Source organism: Xyrauchen texanus, chromosome 5, assembly GCF_025860055.1.
Source record: "Xyrauchen texanus isolate HMW12.3.18 chromosome 5, RBS_HiC_50CHRs, whole genome shotgun sequence".
NCBI classification, from domain to species: Eukaryota; Metazoa; Chordata; class Actinopteri; order Cypriniformes; family Catostomidae; genus Xyrauchen; species Xyrauchen texanus.
This window is the reverse complement of record NC_068280.1, coordinates 43,949,293-43,966,297: the sequence shown is the minus strand read 5'-3', so window position 1 is coordinate 43,966,297 and position 17,005 is coordinate 43,949,293. Positions and strand designations below refer to the sequence as shown.

Here is a 17,005-nt window from a genome sequence, read left to right as displayed (position 1 = left end):
CTTTTAAGCATCCAGTTATTTATGAATAGGATAAACAGTTTTAGAATGCCACTCTGAAGCATTTGGAAGGTTTAAAAGGAAAGAGGAAGAAAACAGATCTTGTTTTAGCTTAAAGGTATAGCTCAACCAAAAATGAAAATTGTGTAATCATTTACTCACCCTTATGTTGTTCCAAACTCCAATGACTTTCTCTCTTCCATGAAACACCTTGAATTCTCTCTGATTGTGGTAGTAACTATATATATAGGGCCTGGATCAAACTGATAGAATATTTTGACAATGTGACACTTGATGCACTTTAATGTAATGTATTATTGAAATGTGCTCTAGTAGACTGAATAATAAGCAAAGATGAAGTTTATCATTCTTTCAGTACAGTTTACTGGCATTTTAACTTTTGTGGTTCAGTGAATATTATTCAGTGGATTAATTGGGTCCTCTTTAATGTCCATGCCAGCCCAAGCTTAGACCAAACCCTTCCTCTTTCTCCTACCACAACAATCAGGATGTCATTGGTGGGGGTTGGGAGTGTGACGCATTAACATGTTTCTGTTGATCATGATATAAACTGTATAGTATAGGTAGAGATTACATATACATTTAGTACAAGTTTAACAATTAAAAAATATCTACTTTGTAAAGAGATCATTTATATTTTCTATCCAAAAACTGCATATAAAAACCTTAATATACTATCAAATGTAAATATTGATTGGCATACCGTCAAAGATAATTAATTTGATTAACTATAATTATCTGATTGGATGTAAATGTAACCAATGGCCAATCTTTTAGGCTCAGTCCAGTTTAAACTACGTTCTTCATGTTCAATACCGATATACAAACATTGAATCCTGTACCTATTCTATGAAAAGCACAGGTTACCAGGGAGTTTTTAGTTTTACAGAGTTTATGATTTGTTTACATGTCCAACTGTACTCATTTAATTAACGCTCTTTTGTTGAAAATGTATTATATATTGTTGGACTACATTTTTTGCTATACCTGATCCTACCCATGTAATAGTTGATTTTGTTGTTGATTATTTTTGTACATTTCTTTGTGACTAAAATGTTTTAACAAACATTTGTGATGCCCAAGGTTCATTCAAAAATACCAAGATCTTATACATTATATTTATATTACAATAAACTCTAAAACTATAAATAAACGCTGCAATAAACTACAACAGGGATCTACAGAATTGTTTTAATGATCAGACAAAGACTAATTATGAATGGCCTACAAGTAATAAAAATACATTTTGTATTCTGTTATGTAATAGTTGTCAGGTATGTTTAGAAGTTATAAAAAATAAAAACACCTGAAAAGGGCTGTACTTTTTCAAATGACTCAAATGATCAAAAACTACTATTAAAGCCATTTAAATATAGCAGATTATGCATTTTTGTACGTTGTATGTATTATGTACCTATCCTTAGGTTAAACCTAAAGTGCCAATATGGACATTAAGACAATTGCAAACAAGCCAATAACTTTTACCCTTGTAATGTTAAACAAAAAAAGTTCTGCCAATAAGTTAAGTACTGCTCATAAACCAAATAATGCTAATAAATAATGACGAATATCCTATATACCTAATTTAAAGACAAAATGACAATTTTTAAAACAATTAAAATATTTGACAAAAGACACAGGATCCTTTTAAATACATTTCACTACACTAGAGTTGTTAGTTTTCTGTCCCATCACAAATATTTTAAAATCATTTTTATTGTTGGCTGACAGATGCATTGCCTTTCTATAAGATACAGTACAAAAATGTGGACCTGATTACCTGATTTCCTGAAAATGAAGATTTAAGCAACATAATCACTGTTTATCCACTTAGTACATATTTATACTCTGCTGAGATACCATTTTGAAAATTAAATGATTTATTGTCTAAATAAATCCAATGCAGCATACCACAAAATATAACATTAAATCAGAGATGCAAATGGATGTGAAATCTTTCAAATTTTTCTTATTTACAGTAATTTTACCTAATGCCACTTGATTAATAATAAGTCCCCTATGTCTTCGTTACTTGCCAATGGTCTACAGGCCACAACTGTTCATATTATTTGTTCAGCAGCCCCATTAATTATGGCCATGCTCAAGCTGTTGCCCATGGCTACAACTTCACCACCTTAACAGTGGTGAGAGCTTTATTCTCCCCATCATTCTGACCATCTAAGTCCTCTTCATCCTCTTCGTCTAGTTGAAGGCTTCCAGAGGAGAAGCGCATGTGTGCCAGTGGACCAGAACGTACCACTTTGCCCAATGCGGGAAAGTAGGGGTAGAAAGTGTCTGAATCAGAATCACTATAACTGCCTGTGCCCAGAACGCATAAAGAGGTGGGTCTTTCTGGGAAAGGGGCTGGACTTAGGGGAAGGTAGTTGGGCCTGGAAGGAACCTGCTGTCGAGAGAGGTGTGGATAATACCCAAGCGGGCGATACTCAGATGCGTAGGCAGCAGCGTTTGAGGCAAGTGTGGGTCGCTGGAATTTGACATCTGTTTGGCTCGAGGCTCGACGTGGCAATCCGGTCTGAAATGTGGAGTCATCGCTGTAATGGCCCGCCTCCACTCTACTTAATTCCAATTTCCTGTTCAATCCTGTCCTTAGCCCTCCTCCTCCTCTAGGGTACAACCTTGATTCGGCCAATCCTAGGCCACCGGGGTTGAACCTGTCCTGTTGCTTTTGTAGTAGTGGTGACAAACAAGAGGACGGTAAGGAGTGGCCAATTTGTCTGGGTAAGTATTGCAGAGGCACAGAGCTGTGATGGGCTTGAGGGAGGCAGTCTAGGGATGAGGACGTGTGGTCTTGAAGTAGGTACGGGTGAGTTGTGAGTGGGAAGGTGGGCAGAACTGGGTGGAACTGTAGATGGGGCGTGTTGGGATATAGGAGCACAAGATGCTGGGTGCTTGGAGACAACCGTCTTTTTGTCTTCTGTCTCTGAGCTCCTCTACCACGATGCTCCGCTCCAGATGTGGACAGTGAGCGAAGCTTAGGAGAAGCAGAGTTGCTTGAGAAGGCGGGATTCCTTAACAAGGGTCTGGATCGTTCCAGCTCATTAGCAAACATAACTTCCACAGCCGATAGGCTACGTTTTGGTATGCCTGACTGTTTGTTGTGTTGCTCAGAAACGGTTGAGTCAGGAGGTAGATGGGACTGCTCATAAAGCTATGTGAAAAAGGAACATAAATGTGAAAATTGCTGTTATCCAACCTAGATTGGGTCACAACAATCCCCAAGCACATTTGAAATGTAAGGAACTGTAGTACAGTACCTGCTTAGAGACGTCGGTGAGTATGTCAGGAGAGGATCTGCATTGTCGAGCGTCATATTCAGACTTACAACGACTTCTGAAAGACAAGCAAAACACATGTCGGAAATGAATAAAAAAGCAGGCACATGGGTTAAGGTTGACCTCTACAACACATCCAATTTTCCAAAGGTTCTATACCTTTAATTTTTACTGTAGGTGATGTGTGTATGTTTTCATTTTAAAATACTGTTTAAGTGACCCAATTTTTCTGCTGTCTTTCTCAATCAATTTGTTCATAGGATTTAGTAAAATCCTTTATAAAAGCTTTCTAAGCCATGTACTAAACCTACCAGCTCTGAGGTGAATTGCAATATTGCAAACTTTGATTAAAAGCAAAAATGTATTTGAAAATTGGACAAAAACACGAAGATAGGAGACTGTGTACTTAACATCTTTAATTAGGGGATTAACTTCAGTCCCATGAAGCGTAATCATATTAAAACCTTAAAAAACTTTAGTTATATATAGTATAGAAACAATATATTTTAATTTTCTTGCAAAATATCGAGATATATATATACAGTAAAGTTTGAGAGAGAGTAGGCAGATCGCTGCAGAGCTCGTTTGCCGCTATAGAGGATCATAGGTTGTGTTGTTCTTCACCAGGAATTCTGCTTTTAAAAACTTTTTTTTTAATAAAGTTGAAAGAATGCAGACTTATGCTTGGGCATATACCATATATTTACAATCTCGGAGCTCACGGTAGGTCTGTCTTGAAAGGTTTATAAGTTATCGTTAAAAATTAATGAATCTATGGAGAAATAAATGGAATGAAGTGGAATGACTTACTTCTGGAAGTTACCCAGCTAAGCTCTTATGTTTAGTACTGCTAGTGGAGCAGAAATTACATACTTCATCTTTAAACTAAGCCACACAAATTGTGCACATGTTCTTTTCATGTAACACCCAACAATAGATCTTACCTTTCAAAAGGCAAATGTTTCTTTTCTCCAGAGCCCACACACTCAAAAAGTTGCTTCTGTGTCCTGCCGCTATGATACAAGAAATGCAAGCATACAAAGATAAAGACTTTTAGGCCAAAAACATACACCTCTCAGAAGTCCACAGACGATGATGTGAGCACTTGGCCAACACATTGCTTTCTTGTGTTACTGTGGCGGTAACGAACTTCAGTAGGCTACTACTCAAGGGCACAATAGAGTTGACTTTAACTTACGTGCTCCGCAATATTCACTTAAAACTGTTGCTCCGCCAGGACAGTTGTTAGCTTTCAAATGAAAACTCACTATAGAAGCGGACAGTTCACAATAATCTCTGTTATAGCTCCCCTTGTGGCAATGTTAAGAATGCTACGCGTACTTTGTGTTATGAATTGCGGTCTGAAACATTTTGTAATGCAACACACAAAATTGAGCTTGCGTCACAGAAGCATCTGTGTTCACATACTTGCGTAGAGTATGTTTCTGGCTTTATGAAACGATTGTTACTGACATCTTCATTCGACTGACGCAAACAGCCAAAGTCTCTAGTTGTGTGCTCAGTAAAAAACAATACACAATGCTCTGTCTAACATTGTCATTACAAAATGTTTGCACTTTTTTAAAGGGTTTATATAGGACAATGTAGGGAGTTTCATAGCATAATGTATTTAGACAGCTGGGACTGCTGATCGGATTTCATAATTGGTCCATTCCACTGACGTGCGGTCTGGGTAGGCAAACTAGGCACTGCCTACCCTGCCAAAATTCAAAAATAAAATGTTTATTAAATAATAAACTTGTATTTATATTTTTACTTTTTATTCTTGTGATTCATATATGCAATATGTGTGTTATTCCAATTGTTTAGACGTTATGATGACAAATGTAGCAGTTACGCATAATCAACTAAAAACAAATGGTAGAATAAGCAGTGCTTTTACGGTCCATTCATTGCAGGCGACAAGCGGAAAACCCATGTTGCGCATGCGACTCCGATCCTGTATTCTTTAACACGTACGGCAAAAAGCACAAATCTGCTGTGCCTTTTGACGTAAATATGTTATGCCCGTAATCATCTCCGTTACGTATCAGACATGGACCAATTAAAATCAAGATATTCCTGGACATTTGCGTAGCTGACGTCATTACATCACAGCTAGCGTAGCCTACATGCCTAATCCCGCCAAATTCAAAATCAAAATGACAGCACCGGCTGTAATCACGGAATTAAGAAATTTTTCCAAGCTCGATTTTAATTCCAAATATGAGTTAATTGCAAGAGGGAGGTCTACGCCAGCCTTAGATGGACTAGTACAGCAAAAGGGCCCAAAAATTATCCGATCATTTCAAACTGATTGTATGTAAGAAAAGATTGGCTATGTGGCTGTGGCTGTGTGCTGTGTGTGTGTGTGTGTGTGTGTGTGTGTGTGTGTGTGTGTGTGTGTGTGTGTGCGTGAGAGAGAGAGCGAGAGAGAGAGAGAGTACACTATATACATCCTGATTTGTACATTTCTTGATATGCAGCTTGTGCGTAGCGTTCACTGTTCTACGGCTTTTGTGTGTGTGTGTGTGTGTGTGTGTGTGTGTGTGTGTGTGTGTGTGTGTGTGTGTGTGAGAGAGAGAGAGTACACTATATACATCCTGATTTGTACATTTCTTGATATGCTGCGCTTGTGCATAACGTTCACTGTTATTACGTATTATTAGCTTAAACAATAAATCAGGTAATCTGGCTTTCAACTCAGTGCCTAGCCTCTTTAAGACATCACCGCACGTCACTGGTCCATTCTAAAGTCTCTATGGACACTGTATCTCTTCCATACCTGTATCTGAAACCGGATCCTTTGCTGGAGAGAAGGGACTTTTGATGTGACTTGGGCTCCTCAGCCAGTCTGAAGAAGGCATGGTACTCCACACACATCTTCCAGAATGCCTTACACACATCTCTGCTGGCCATGGAAAACTCAACGGTGTCCCTCCTCGAAGGCTAACACATTAAGATTTGGGTAAATGACAAATTCAAACACACACTGTTAATTTTTCAGCCTCAATTCAACTGCTTTGACAGGCAAATACAAACTTATAAGAAATAGATGTTCCAAATGTTTCGTCAAGATAAAGTAAACATTAAATAAAATTATTTTCCCCCAATTTTCGCCACTTTAGTGGTGAAAATGGCCAGAGGATGGACAGAAGTTTTGATTATGAAGATGCCAACTTGATGTCACCTTTTCAACCATTAGAGACCAGCACTAATAGAGATATATGATATATGAAGAAGATTTCAAGTGTTTTAGAGCAACTATTGCATTCTTCTCCAACAATGTCCACTGTAAGATAGAGCAGTGACTATTTAATTATTTTTTAAGTCTCACCCCAGTCTCAGTGTGGAGTTTGATCAAGAAATGTTTCCTCTTGAAGCTCAGTTTACGGATCTTGGCCCAGCTGAAGGTATTGATCTTTGTGTTTCCCTGAGAATGGTATAATATGGTAGATATTTAAACATGAATGAGAGAGTTTATTATTTCTTAGCTGCATTTTATGTTTACAGATACTGTAAAATGTTTGTGAGTGTTTATTTATCAAATTACCATGCTAAACTTAACTTTACCTGAAAGACAAGCACACCCATATGTGTGACAGCGAGGTTTATTCTCATGGCTTCTCCATCATGGGCAGGGTGCGGGCGGATCCCATACATGTCCATTTTCCGGGCAACCTCCAGCAAATGCACATCTGATTCGGCAGGAGTGTGACCTCTGACCCCATACACCGAAAGGTAATGTTTGAATGATGATAGACAAAACTGACTAGAATTTGATTTGGAGACTTAAGCTTGTAACATACTCAATGCAAGTATATGAAGGTAGATGCTTCTAGCTACACTACCTCGATTTTGTGCTCCGAAATGTGTCGGACAATTCATAACAACACAAGCACGTGTTGCATTCTCAGCACTGCCACAATGGGTTGCTATAGCCAACATTAATGTGAGCTTCTAATGTGAATTTTGTCTGTCAAGTCAACCACTGTCATGGTGGAGAAACATTTGGAAAATAATATTACATAGAAAGTTATTTAAAGTCAGTCTATTTATAGCAATTTACCAGAATAATAACACATTCGGTTTTGTGGCGCAAACTTTTGAATGTACTGTACCTCCATCGCCCCCCTCAAGTACTGAAGTTTGTTACCGCCACATTAATGCAGGGAAGCACATTAAAAGACTATTCTGGTTTCAATTCAAGTTAAGATCAATCAACAGAATTTGTTGGATAATGCTAATTAACACAAAAATTTATTTCAAATTGTTCTTTAAAAAAAAAAAGCATTCATCAACATTTTGTTTATGTGCATTTTGGGATATCACATAAAAACTGCTGGATGGAAACACCAAGATGCAAATTAATCTCCAAAAATGCACATAAAAAATGTATACGCTTGCTTGAGATGGATACATATTTAATTAGATAAGAAGAAATGTGCATAAATTATAATGGAAACACGTTTACTGAATAAAGTCCTATTGAATATGTAGGAATAAAATTTGTGCATCAAAAAGTTAATGTGACTCGTTCATTACTGGACTAACCAGCGGACCAATCATCACTTCTGAAATGTTGCTATGGTCATCTTGAAAAAACAGTGTCCTGAAAAGCCAAAGCCTACAAAGAGTTTGCAGAGCAAACAAGTCTGTAACTTGAACTGTATGGAAGAGAAAGTTTATTGACACTTTTGAAAAATATCTTATAGATCTAGGGTGACTAGATTCCTGCTTGTGGAAAACAGGACAGCCCCCTCCCAGCAAAAATGAAATTGCCGTATCCTTACTTAGGCGCAGATCAATGCGAAGTAGAGGGTGCATCCGCATCTGTAACTGTTGTCACCTTGTACTTTTCGCTGACAGAAACTTTTCTCAGTGTGCTCATGTCTTTCAAGAGTTTATCATAAAATGCAGAGCAGTCCAGTCCAAAATTAAGACATACGAAAAGTATTGCCTTCATGACTATTACACGGAGTCAAGATTTATCCTGTGCCCATGCTGCATTCATTAATGAGAACACGCGCTACACAGATGCAGATGTCCCAGGCAGGCATAAAACAAACTCCACGACCTTGGCTAAGACTCCGAAGTTGATGGTCTTGCACTAGTCCAAATCACTCTGAACGTCTTCCTCTGACAAAGGAGTGAGTAGGCTACGTTGCATATGACAGCTTCAGATTTGGTGTGGGCAGAAGAAAATTTCGGATCATACATTTTCTTGATTAATTTTGCAGTGCGGCCAACCAAAAACTATGGCTGTGCACAACAGAATGATCCTTCACTTGCATGCACCTTGTCAGATTCTGAACTTTGCTTCACCAAAAACATTGCTAACACTTGGTGTGGCACGCTTACTTTTAGCAGGATCCACATGCTTTATGCTGCACGATGTCGGTGTGGCCTCCATGGACGATGGAAAAGCGAGCTCCACAAATCTCACACCTCACTTCACTAGGCTCTGTCTGTGACTCCTTTTTTAGAAATGTAAACTCTTTTTGAAGATCCTCATTAAATGTACATACACGCTTCCTTTTTTCTAGCCGCAATTTCATCTGTGTACCCTTTCAAACTGACTCTTCATTCAGTTCACTAACAGGACGTCTATTGATAGGAGATTGTTTGTGTATTGATTGGATAGTTTAATCCAGCCAAAAGTTTGGAATAATGTACATATTTTGCTGTTATGGAAAGAAATTTGTACTTTTATTCACCAAAGTGGCATTCAACTGATCACAATGACAGGTCAGGACATTAATAACATGAAAATTACTTAAACTACTTCAAAGAGTTCTTATAAAAAAAATCCTTCACATGCAGCAATGACAGCTTTGCAGATCAATGGCATTCTAGCTGTCAGTTTGTCCAGATATTCAGGTGACATTTCACTCCATGCTTCCTGTAGCATAAAATAACATTTGACTCTCTATGGCTGTACTGATACATAATTTTCAACAGCGAATTTAGGTATTACATTTGATACCAATATGTCATTTGAAAATCAGATTTCCAATGTTTGTAGAACAGCATTCTTCCACCTAAGAAATATTGCTAAGTTACGACACTTGTTGCTGATGCCGATGCCAATTCAGGCATTCATTACCCCAAGACTAGATTATTGTAATGCATTACTGGGAGGATGTCCAACAAGTTCAATAAATAAACTTCAATTGGTTCAATATGCGTATTCGTATTCATTTTAAAATTCTGTTAACTACATACAAAGCTTTGAATGGTCTAGCTCCACAGTACTTAAGTGATCTTCTACCACACTATATTCCATCACGTTCATTACAATCGCAAAACTCTGGCCTGTTAATAGTTCTTCATATTTCAAAATCCACAAAAGGAGGTAGATCCTTTTTCTATTTGGCTCCTAAACTATAGGATAGTCTCCCTAACACTGTTCGGGACACAGACACACTCACTCAGTTTAAGTCTAGACTAAAGACTCATCTATTTAGCCAGGCATACACATAATTTATTCTTCACCAAACAATTAGGCTGCTTTAGTTAGGTCTGCCAGAACCTGAAACATTTATCATGATCAATATCTCTGCAAAAACGTATGGTATCTACGCTAATATTATTCTATTTGTTTACTGTCTCAACCTCGGGACTCCTAGCTCACCAGAACCGGCCGGATCTAGCTCCATTCCTGCTTGGAATTGGACTCCACTGCTACATGTCTCTAAGTGATGACAACTAAATGCCGCCGGTGCCAGCCAGACATCACTTCAGTCTTTTATGATGAACCTCAGTGGATGAACTGATGCCAATTCCAACCATAAGACACGGGATACTTCATATGCCACTGCCTGAAGCTTGGACTTAGGATAAACCTCACCGAAATGACCGGCCGGTTCAACTGCGATGCACCTCACTGATCTCGGCCAGCATCACCTTGGTCTAATGATGGACTACACTTTTAAAATAGAATACATAGACTATCAATAAATTGCCAACAAAAGCCTTCATCAGCCAACTAATAAAGGACTATTGCATCTATGTGAACTTCTGCAATTAATCAAGGATGGACTTCAAAGACATTTGTCATTAATCTTACAGTTTACTATATATTAAAATATTTGTTTAAACACTGGCACTTAACAATTACTTAGTTTAATAATTTTAAACTATCACTTGCACTGCACATAAATAAGTAATATTGGCATTATATTCATGCTGGTTAGCCAGAGGGCAACTGGCCCCCATAGTGAGTCTGGTTTCTCCCAAGGTTATTTTTCTCCATTAACCAACATCTTATGGAGTTTTGTTTTCCTTGCCACAGTTGCCTGAGGCTTGCTTACTGGGTTTCTAGACTTCATAATCGTATTTAATCAAACTAAACAATGATTACTCTAAGACTTATGTACTAAATATTATGGTTTCATTTTCTTATAATGCTTGATTTTCTGTAAAGCTGCTTTGAAACTGTGTGTTGTGAAAGGCGCTATACAAATAAAAATGACTTGACTTGACTTGCCATAGATGTGCATAAAGTGTTTTTTTCTTTGCAATTCTTCCCATAAGGGCTGCACCCCTGTGTCTTTTCTACTGTTGTAGATGACACTGGTGTTGAGCAGGTAGAATTAAATTAAGCTGTCAGCTGAGGACATCTATTTCTCAAATTAGACACTCTGATGTATTTATCCTCTTGTTTAATTGTACTTCTGGCCTTCCACATCTCTTTCTGTCCTTGTTAGAGCCAGTTGTGCTTTGTATTTGAAGACTGTAGTGTACACCTTTGAATGAAATCTTAATATTTCTTTTGGAAATTTCAAGGTTTGTATAGCCCTCATTTCTCAACACAATAATTGACTGTCGAGTTTCTAGAGAAAGCTGTTTCATTTTTGCCATTTTTGACCAAATATTTACCTTAACATGCCAGTCTATTTCATACTGTGGCAACTCAAAACAAACACAAATACCATGTTAATCTTTATTTAACAAACCAAATAGCTTTCAACTGTGTTTGATGTAATGGCAAGTGATTTTCTAGTACCAAATTGGCAATATAGCATTAATTTATTTATTTATTTATTTATTTTTTCAAATATTGATGATGCTGTTTTTTACATCAGAAATGTCCTCACTATACTTTGTGATCAGTTGAATGCCACTTTGTACCAATTTCCTTCCAAAACAGCAAAACCTGTACATTATTCAAAACTTTTGGCTGCCAATGTATAAAGGAAAACGACTAACAGTGCCTAAAATGTCATCCTTTTGAACACCCTTGGATGAAAATGCGGTTTTGTTTGCACATTGTTTTTGCGATTATATGGTTTAAATGATTATATTTGCAACTTGGATGGAAACATACAGTAGCTTTTGAGGCACTTACAATGGAAGTGAATGGGGCCAATTTTTGGAGGGTTTAATGTCAGAAATGTGGAGCTTGTTATTTTATAAAAGCACTTACATTTTTGCTTTTTTTAAAGAGAAGGAGGGGTAAGTCAAAATAATTTTTTGTAGTAATCAATATTATGCCACAAATGATGTCGATTGAGTTTAACTTGTATTGAACCCGGAATATTAATTTAAGTATATTCAACTGGACTGCAAATATGCATTTTCATAAATGCGTAAAGTGTGTTTCTGGCCGAAGTCGCCCATGGCATGTCATATAAAATGTTCTTCATACCTTGGGTCCAAGGGCGTAGCAGCTATTGGGAACGTTTGGTCCCCCGCACTCTTTAAAAAAGTGATTTTTGTCCCCCGCACTTTTCTAAGCTAAACCCATACCGAGTCCAAATTGTGTATTTGTATACAGTATTCTTTGCGTTTAGTTACTATGGGCTGATTGAGCGACCATCCAGCCAATCACAGATGAGTTTCATGAGCTGAAACAACCCTTATGTAGTAGGCCGTCATTAAGAGAGTCCAATCAACGCGGCTCTGTTAATTTCTACAAAGTTGTTATCATCAATGCTCATTTATCCATGTTTTTTATCGGCATTGATGTTGATTCAAATTAATAATCTAGAGATGAGGAACACATAAATTAGAGTTATTTATCAGCATATCGTTCTTGATTGGCACCATTACGTGAAATGCACTGCAGAAAAAAAACAGGACAATCCTTCTTTTAAGCACAAGTGTAAGTGGAGTTTATATCAGCGCACAAGTCTTCATCAAGTTATGCTTTTTAAATTATGTTTGTGAGGTAATAATTTGATCGGATGTTTTTGCCAATTTAAGCAGATTACCAGATCAGTGTTAAATATGTAAAGCTATTTTTAATATCAGATCTTGTTTTTTTTACCTCTATGTTGGTTTTCTGTAGGACAAAAATATAGATCTGCTGTATTCTTAGACAACATTTTACTGAAGTGAATAGATATGTAGACACACCTTTTTTAATGAAAACATATAGATGTTATTGAAACTCATAATTATTAAAAACTATTATTGTCGTCTTTTGATAAAAGTAATGCTCAGCAGTTCACAAACTGTAGGGAAATTATAGATTTGCTTTGTTTTTATAATGCTTAAAACCTCTACTAAAGTCTCTTTGTAGGTCTGTAGACATAAGGATTCAAATAGTATTTTGATTGTTGTTTCAATGACTAACTAATTTCACACAAGACACTCATTTGTCACCACCTTCTGGCATCACCAGAAATGGTTACTGAATCATTAAATGGATTTGAATGAATGTTGGTAAACGTAGTCAAAACACTTAAGCACTTTGATACATTTAAATCCCACAATGCAGAAGCACAGAGTAAAAAATAAAATTGTGCACATTCACAGTTGTCATTATTGCAATTGAGTAAATTATTCAGGACTGGCTTGTGTTCAGTCTTTTATTGTCATGTGTGAAATAGAAGCAAGTGCTCCACAAGATGCCCTTAATTTTTGCAGCTAATTTAGCTAAATTTTGCCATACTCCAAACTTTAAAATTCTACAAATATTAAAAGTAAATAATACATATATATATATAAATATATTACTCATATCATCCTTAAATATTAATACATTCTGTAATATATTAATACTGCACTGTAAGTATTGGGTCTGTGCGAGCCACCTACTAACAGCTGTGCCCCCACACACTTTTAAAATGACTGCTACACAACTGCTAGTTACGCAGTAAATACATTGTATTTTTCTGTATTTTAATATTAGTATATAGTAATTAAAGACACCTAATATAATGTGTGACAGAATATTATCATCCTGGTACATTTGTGCAAGTGAAATGTGTGTTACCTGTGTTTTTTATGAAAGCGAATGATTTTGTGGTCCAGATATTCCTGGTTTGGCACATACTGTTTATTTTCAAGATGATGAGCATTCAACTCCTCATCATAATCACCAATTTCTGCTACAAAATAGAGAGAGAGAGAGAGAACTGTTTGTTACTGTGTGTTTAGTAGAAAAAAAGATCAAAATTTTGATGAAATGTAACCTTTCAAAGAGGTAAGAGGAGTTACCTTGCAGTATATGAGAGACGAGCAGTGCAGCGCTGTTGTCATTACAGGTGAGGCTGCCATTTGACAGATCCTGTTTGATCTGAAGTGCAAACAGATACCTGCGTAAAAAAGGCATCAGTCAGACTGACTAAATATCACCTTATCTCCATCTATGTATGTATCTGTCTATCTATGATACAGAAATGCATGGTTCACCTGGTTAAGCCTCTCTGCAGTTGTCCTGGATCAGGAGGAAAAAACTTCACAATAAAATGGAACGCTACCTCACTGGTATCTAAGAGAAGAGCAAGCACTGTTTTAAGGAATAGTTCACCCAAAAATATTGTCATAAACTACTCACCCTTAATGACTTAAACCTGTATGACTTTCTTATGCAGAACACAAAAATATGCCTTTTCCATACAATGACAGATGATAGTGACTCACTTGAAAGCTTAAAAAGGAACAAAAGGGGGCCTGGGTAGCTCAGCAAGTAAAGACGCTGACTACCACACCTGGAGTCACAAGTTCGTATCCAGGGCATGCTGAGTGACTCCAGTCAGGCTTTCTTAGCAACCAATTTGCCCGGTTGCTAGGGTGGGTAGAGTCACGTTGGGTTAACCTCCTCGTGGTTGCTATAATATGGTTCTTGCTCTTGGTGGTGCACGTGGTGAGTAGTGCGTGGATGCCGCAGAGAATGCCGTGAACCTCCACACATGCTAGGTCTCCGCGGTTATGCTCTCAACAAGCCACATGATAAAATGCGCAGATTGACTGTCTCTGACACGGATTTGTCCTCCGCCACCGGCGAGTCACTACGGCACAACAAGGACTTAGTGTGCATTGGGAATTGGGCATACAAAATTATAAAATTAATTTATGCAACTTGTACATAATATTGAAGTCCTTTGAAGGTATACGATAGGTTTTGTTGACAAACAACCTATTTTCAGTGAAAATCTTGATGTTTGTTGCTCTTTCATGAGAGAGGCTTGTCATTTAAAGTGAGACACTATCAACTGCCATTGTACTGAACAGACAGATTATTCATTAAAATATTTACCTTTTGTGTTCTGTATTAGAAAGAAAATCATATGGATTTGCAACAACATGATGGTGAGTAAATTATGACAGAATTCTCCTTTTTGGTTTAACCATTCCTAAAATGTATAGTCATAGACTAATGATGTCTGGGATGGTACTATAAATGATGCAGGCTCAATCTTAAGTAAAAGTGACTCAGTAATTGGTGAATTACAGAGAGTGGGGAAAGGTGGATCCATTCAGAAAATTCTCATAAATTCAGATCTCATTTCAAATCAAATATATCCTTGCCTAAAGGACAACATGCACCGATGAGCCAAAATATTATGACCACCTGCCTAATATGCTTTTGGTCCTCCACATGCCACCAAAACAGCGCTGACCCGCCGAGGCATGGACTCTACATGACCCCTGAAGTTGTCATGTGGTATCTGGCACCAAGACATTTGCAGCAGATCCTTCAAGTCCTGTAAGTTGCGAGGAGGAGCCGCCGTGGATCGGACTTGTTGGTCCAGCACATCCCATAGATGCTCAATCGGATCTGGGGAATTTGGAGGTCAGGGCAACACCTTGAACTCTTCATCATGTTCCTCAAACCATTCCCTAACAATGTGTGCAGTGTGGCAGGGCACATTATCCTGCTGTAAGAGGCCACTGCCATCAGGGAATACCATTGCCATGAAGGAGTGTACCTGGTCTGCAATGATGTTTAGGGAGGTGGCACATGTGAAATTGACATCCACATGAATGGCCGGACCCAGGGTTTACCAGCAGAACATTGCCCAAAGCATAACACTCCCTCGACTGGCTTGTCGTCTTCACACAGTGCATCCTGGTATCATCACTTCCACAGGTAAATGGTGCACACGTACACGGCTGTCTACGTGATGTAAAAGAAAATGGGACTAATCAGACCAGGCGACCTTCTTCCACTGCTCCAAGGTCCAGTTCTGATGCTCGCGTGCCTATTGCAGGCGCTTTTAGCGGTGGACACAGGTCATCATGTGCACTCTGAACAGTCTGCGGCTACAAAGCCCCATACGCAGCAGGGCGTGATGCACTGTGAGTTGTGACACATTCCTCTTGTAACAAGCATTACAATTTTCTGTGACTTGTGCCACAGTAGACCAGTGAGTGATCATAATGATTTGGCTCATCGGTTTAAGTAAAAATAATCACAGCTTAGCCCATTCTCTCCTACTGTAATTTAGGATAACAAGTAATAAGTAAAGAAAAAAAAAATTAAATGTCACAAGATTATCACTTTAGAACTTACTCTTGATCTGTTTAGCCACTGGTTTAAGGAGTTCAAGCCAGACCTGTAGAATAAAAACTTCTTTCAAATACTTGGAAGAAATAGAAACCACTAGCTAGCAAGTACTTAAAGGGGTCATATAATGCCATTTTTGTACAAATTAATATGAATCTTTAGGGTCTAAATGAAAACTTTGTAATATTCTTTTATTAAAAATTCTCATTAGTATTTTAAGAAAACACTAATTTTACCTGCTCAAAAACAGCTCTGTTTTCAGCACGCCGTTTCAGTGCATATGACTTTAAATGATAATGAGCTTTGGTCACCCCGCCCCTTCTTAGCAAAACCAGCTTTATACTGACCCTCGTTTATAAAGCAGTCTGGTGAAAAATGATTCGCGCAAACATGAACGCATTGACGTTGCTCGTGGGGAATATTCCCATCGTAAACAAAACTCAGCCACTGCGTCTTCAGCGGTTCAGATTTAGGAACATCAAAGTGACTGCTGTGTTCGTTATTACACCGAAGAACAGAACACCACAATCGCTTAGGCTCCATTCTGCTCCAGTGTATCAACAATGATGACGGACTATGATTGACAGCTCGCTCACGAGCGAGGGCGGGTCTGTGTTGAAACACTGCTGTCAATCAACAATCCTGGGAGGGGCGTCCGACCGTGTGATGTCACATGGTCGAACGGCTCGATTTGAGGCAGGGGAAAATATATAAGGAGATTAAAACAAAAACACTGAATGGATTTTTATCATAATAGGATGGTTGTGTACAGGCACAGCCAACACACCTTTCAGTACAATCAACTTGAAAAAGTGCATGTACCATTATATGACCCCTTTAAGGGTCAATACTGTTTTTTATTATTACATTTTTTCCACAAACATTGTTATTGACATCATTGACAGATCAAAAGTCTTGACTCACAAAGCTGCCAGTATGGTGACGGAACTCCAGG

At 37.9% G+C, this 17,005-nt stretch overlaps 1 protein-coding gene across 1 annotated transcript in view; it reads right to left on the bottom strand.

The window, feature by feature from the left end:
* Positions 1 to 2,137: 2,137 nt before the first annotated feature.
* The window catches only part of LOC127643391 (FERM domain-containing protein 7), a 17,460-nt gene continuing 2,592 nt past the window's right edge, over positions 2,138 to 17,005 (bottom strand). Inside the window, exons 2-12 of the mRNA XM_052126080.1 lie at positions 16,975 to 17,005; positions 16,057 to 16,099; positions 13,953 to 14,031; positions 13,758 to 13,855; positions 13,534 to 13,648; positions 6,885 to 7,032; positions 6,649 to 6,744; positions 6,097 to 6,260; positions 4,256 to 4,324; positions 3,294 to 3,369; positions 2,138 to 3,187 (exon numbers count right to left, since the gene is read on the bottom strand). The exon at positions 16,975 to 17,005 is cut by the window's right edge and continues 74 nt beyond it. Of these exons, the coding sequence (XP_051982040.1) occupies positions 2,138 to 3,187; positions 3,294 to 3,369; positions 4,256 to 4,324; positions 6,097 to 6,260; positions 6,649 to 6,744; positions 6,885 to 7,032; positions 13,534 to 13,648; positions 13,758 to 13,855; positions 13,953 to 14,031; positions 16,057 to 16,099; positions 16,975 to 17,005 (1,969 nt within the window). The remainder of the gene's footprint in view (positions 3,188 to 3,293; positions 3,370 to 4,255; positions 4,325 to 6,096; positions 6,261 to 6,648; positions 6,745 to 6,884; positions 7,033 to 13,533; positions 13,649 to 13,757; positions 13,856 to 13,952; positions 14,032 to 16,056; positions 16,100 to 16,974) is intronic.